This window comes from Octopus bimaculoides, chromosome 28 (genome assembly GCF_001194135.2).
Source record: "Octopus bimaculoides isolate UCB-OBI-ISO-001 chromosome 28, ASM119413v2, whole genome shotgun sequence".
NCBI lineage: Eukaryota > Metazoa > Mollusca > Cephalopoda > Octopoda > Octopodidae > Octopus > Octopus bimaculoides.
The window spans coordinates 17736962-17740149 of NC_069008.1; the positions used below are offsets into that span (position 1 = coordinate 17736962).

A 3188-nucleotide genomic window follows, 5' to 3' on the forward strand; every position below is an offset into this window, starting at 1 on the left:
ATATATATAAAGTATACACACACATATATACACACAATTACATGCATGTCCACTATCATATGTATACTCAGCCACAAAAACACACACGAATGCAACATACATCTTCATACATACATACATACATATATATATATATACACACACAAATGTATACCGGCATATACATATATATACACACACAAAACACACCCTCTCTAATGACAGTTATTACTATCTCACCATGTCCATCAAACTACACACACGCACACACACACACACACACACACACACATTACACCTTTGTGGATATGTATACACATATGCACGCATAGCTGGGCTCTGTCGGTCATGACGACGGCGACGACGACGGCTCCATTTGATCCAATCAACGGAACAGCCTGCACATGAAATTAACATAAAAGTGGTTGAGTACCCCACAGACATGCGTCCCCTTAACATGGTTCTCAAGGAAGTTCAGCGTAACACAGGGTGTGACAAGGCTGGACCCTTTGGATTTTTCGCTGGCCGAGTGGACTGGAGCAATGTGAAATAAAGAGTCCTGCTCAAGGACAGAATGTGCCGCTGGTCTTAGAGCCAAAATGTGAACCTCATGTGTGAATATCTCAATTTGCAGACCTTGCCAACCCACATTCCTATGAATGTATTTATAAAAAAAATACCAACAACAACAGTAACAGCATCAAATTATTTCAAAGCCTCGTTACAGCCGGTAATGAGGGGGTGGGAGTGGGCAGGAGTTATTAAGTCAGCAGCTATTAAAAGGCGAAGGGGGGGAGATGGATTGGAAGGGGGTAAGATGGTTAAATTACTCAGAATTTTGGTTTGGTATTTCTTTGAGGGAAGACTGGAGTTAAAAATTGTGGCATTTGGTATAATCATCAGATAATGGAATAAATACAACAGGCAAGACTACAATTACACACACACACTTTGATGCAGTTACATACATACACACACAGACAGCTGGATTAATACATACATACACACATATGTACATAGACACTACACACACACACAACCAGATACACACACACACACACACGCGCGTGCACATGGTGCATTCCAGAAGTTTTGAGACTTTTTTTTTTAGGAGAGACAGTTACAACTGTCCTAGATTATTGTAAGCTTATTATGCTATTACTGTACAACTAATAAGCTGACCTGCCAACCTTTTGCTTTTTAAAGATTGAAGAAGGAAACAGTTGTAGCAACACTTTGAACACACCCTGCTAAACGCTGCTCATCACAGCTGACTGGTTTGCAGAACGCAGTCGAGGCGTGGAAACAATTTGGGAAATTGTGGCATAATACAGTTTCATGTTAAACTGAGCAAAAACATGACAGGATCTTATGAAATGCTCCAGACTGGTCATGGATTAACTTGATTGAGCTGAGCATTGATTTCTCACTGGGAAGCCCCTCATGATCCCCTTTCTCAACAGCAAGGGCATCACCTAGATCCAGTAGGTTTCTCTCTGGCCAGGTGGTCAAGAAGGAGAGACTTTGTTAGGGTTTTGAGGGAATTCATGAAGAGATTTTGTCAAGTAAGGCCAGAGCACCTGCACAGGACAATGCACCAATCCACAATTCCATTCTGGTAACCAATTCCTTGACAGAGATGGGCATCAAAACCGTCCCTCACCCTCCCTGCAGGGCAGACCCTGCTCCCTGTGACCCCTGGTCGTTCTTTAATCTAAAAGAGAACCTCAGGGGCAGCTGTTTTGAAAACGTTGGGGGTGGATGTTTCAATAAGGGTTTTGGATGCCTTCACTTTGTGGGGCTTTCCATGGGGGCTTTCATAAAGTGATGGGAACACTGCAACATGTGCATTGAAGTCAGGGGATACGAGTTTGAAGGAGATCAGGGATTGGTACTTCTTTGGAATTAACAAAGGTCTTTTCTGAAAAAGTCTCCAAACTTCTGGAATGCACCTTGCAAATACAGACACACAGACACTCACACATATATATATATATATATATATATATATATTTACGCACACAGACACCACACACACACACAGCCACACAAACATTCCACATAAACACACGACATACATGTCACACACATATACAAACATACATCAAATCTACCCAGACAGAGAGGAATGACAAAAACTGATGGCGGGGTGGGGTGTTGTGGGGGTGTACAGAGATAGAGAAAGAGCAATTTCCCTTTAATTTACTGAAAATTAATATCTAGACATTTAGTAGTAGTAAGGATGGTTGTAGTGGTGGTGGTGGTGGTAGCAATAGTAGCGACAGGGGTGGCAGTAACAGGAGTAAAACCATCACCAGCCAACTGTTAGTAATGGGGGGGGGGGGAGATAAACAAGCAGCCATGTTGTTGATGATACCCTTACAAGTATCGTCAGTGAAGCCCACCTACTTACCCTTCAAGCAATGCACACACATGCACATATGTGTGTGTATGTGTGGGTGAGAATGTGGTAATAGGGTAAAGACCCCCTTCGGTCATGAAGGACCATGGGATTGCACCTTGAAAGTTCCCCCTCCGAGGCACAAGTCCAGGCAAGGTTGTTTATGGAAGACCAGCAGTCGCCCATGGATACCAGCCCCACCCCTCTGCATGCCACCGATGTTATCCCAGGGAAAGACAAAAGGGGCCGATACAGCTTAGCACCAATAAGGAGTCACAACTGAATTCTACAGATGAGTGAACTGGAGCAACGTGAAATAAAGTGTCTTGCTCAAGAACACAACATACAGCCCTGTCTGGGATTTGAACTCACAATCTCACTGATTGTGAGCCTAACGCTCTAACCACTGAGCCATGTGCCTTCATCAATTTACTCACCTGTTTGTAAGCAAGGAAATATTTCCCCTTGGTTTAAGAAACCACACTGCTTGAATGATGGTGACACTTCTTTACGGCTATCATACAATGCCAAGACAAGGAGTCATAAACACACACGCGCATATATATATATATATATATATATATATATATCACACCATCGTCGTCATTTCGAGTAAGCAAATGGCTTAGTGGTCAGACAATTTGGCCCACAATTGTAAGGTTGTGAGTTCATGGGAGCCAGTCAGGTGGCACTGGCAATGACCCATGCTTGACGAAATATCAAAATTTAAAATTTCTTATTAAAATGACATAATTAAAAAGTGAAACAAAAAGAAAAAAAATGCAGAAAACTTACGTTTTTTGTCGTT

At 42.3% G+C, this 3188-nt stretch overlaps 1 protein-coding gene across 1 annotated transcript in view; it reads right to left on the reverse strand.

Moving 5' to 3' along the window:
* LOC106872263 (talin) overlaps positions 1-3188 on the reverse strand; it is a gene marked incomplete at its 5' end in the record, with an annotated part of 182270 nt that extends 179082 nt beyond the window's left edge. Inside the window, one exon of the mRNA XM_052977507.1 lies at positions 3176-3188. Within this exon, the coding sequence (XP_052833467.1) occupies positions 3176-3188 (13 nt within the window). The remainder of the gene's footprint in view (positions 1-3175) is intronic.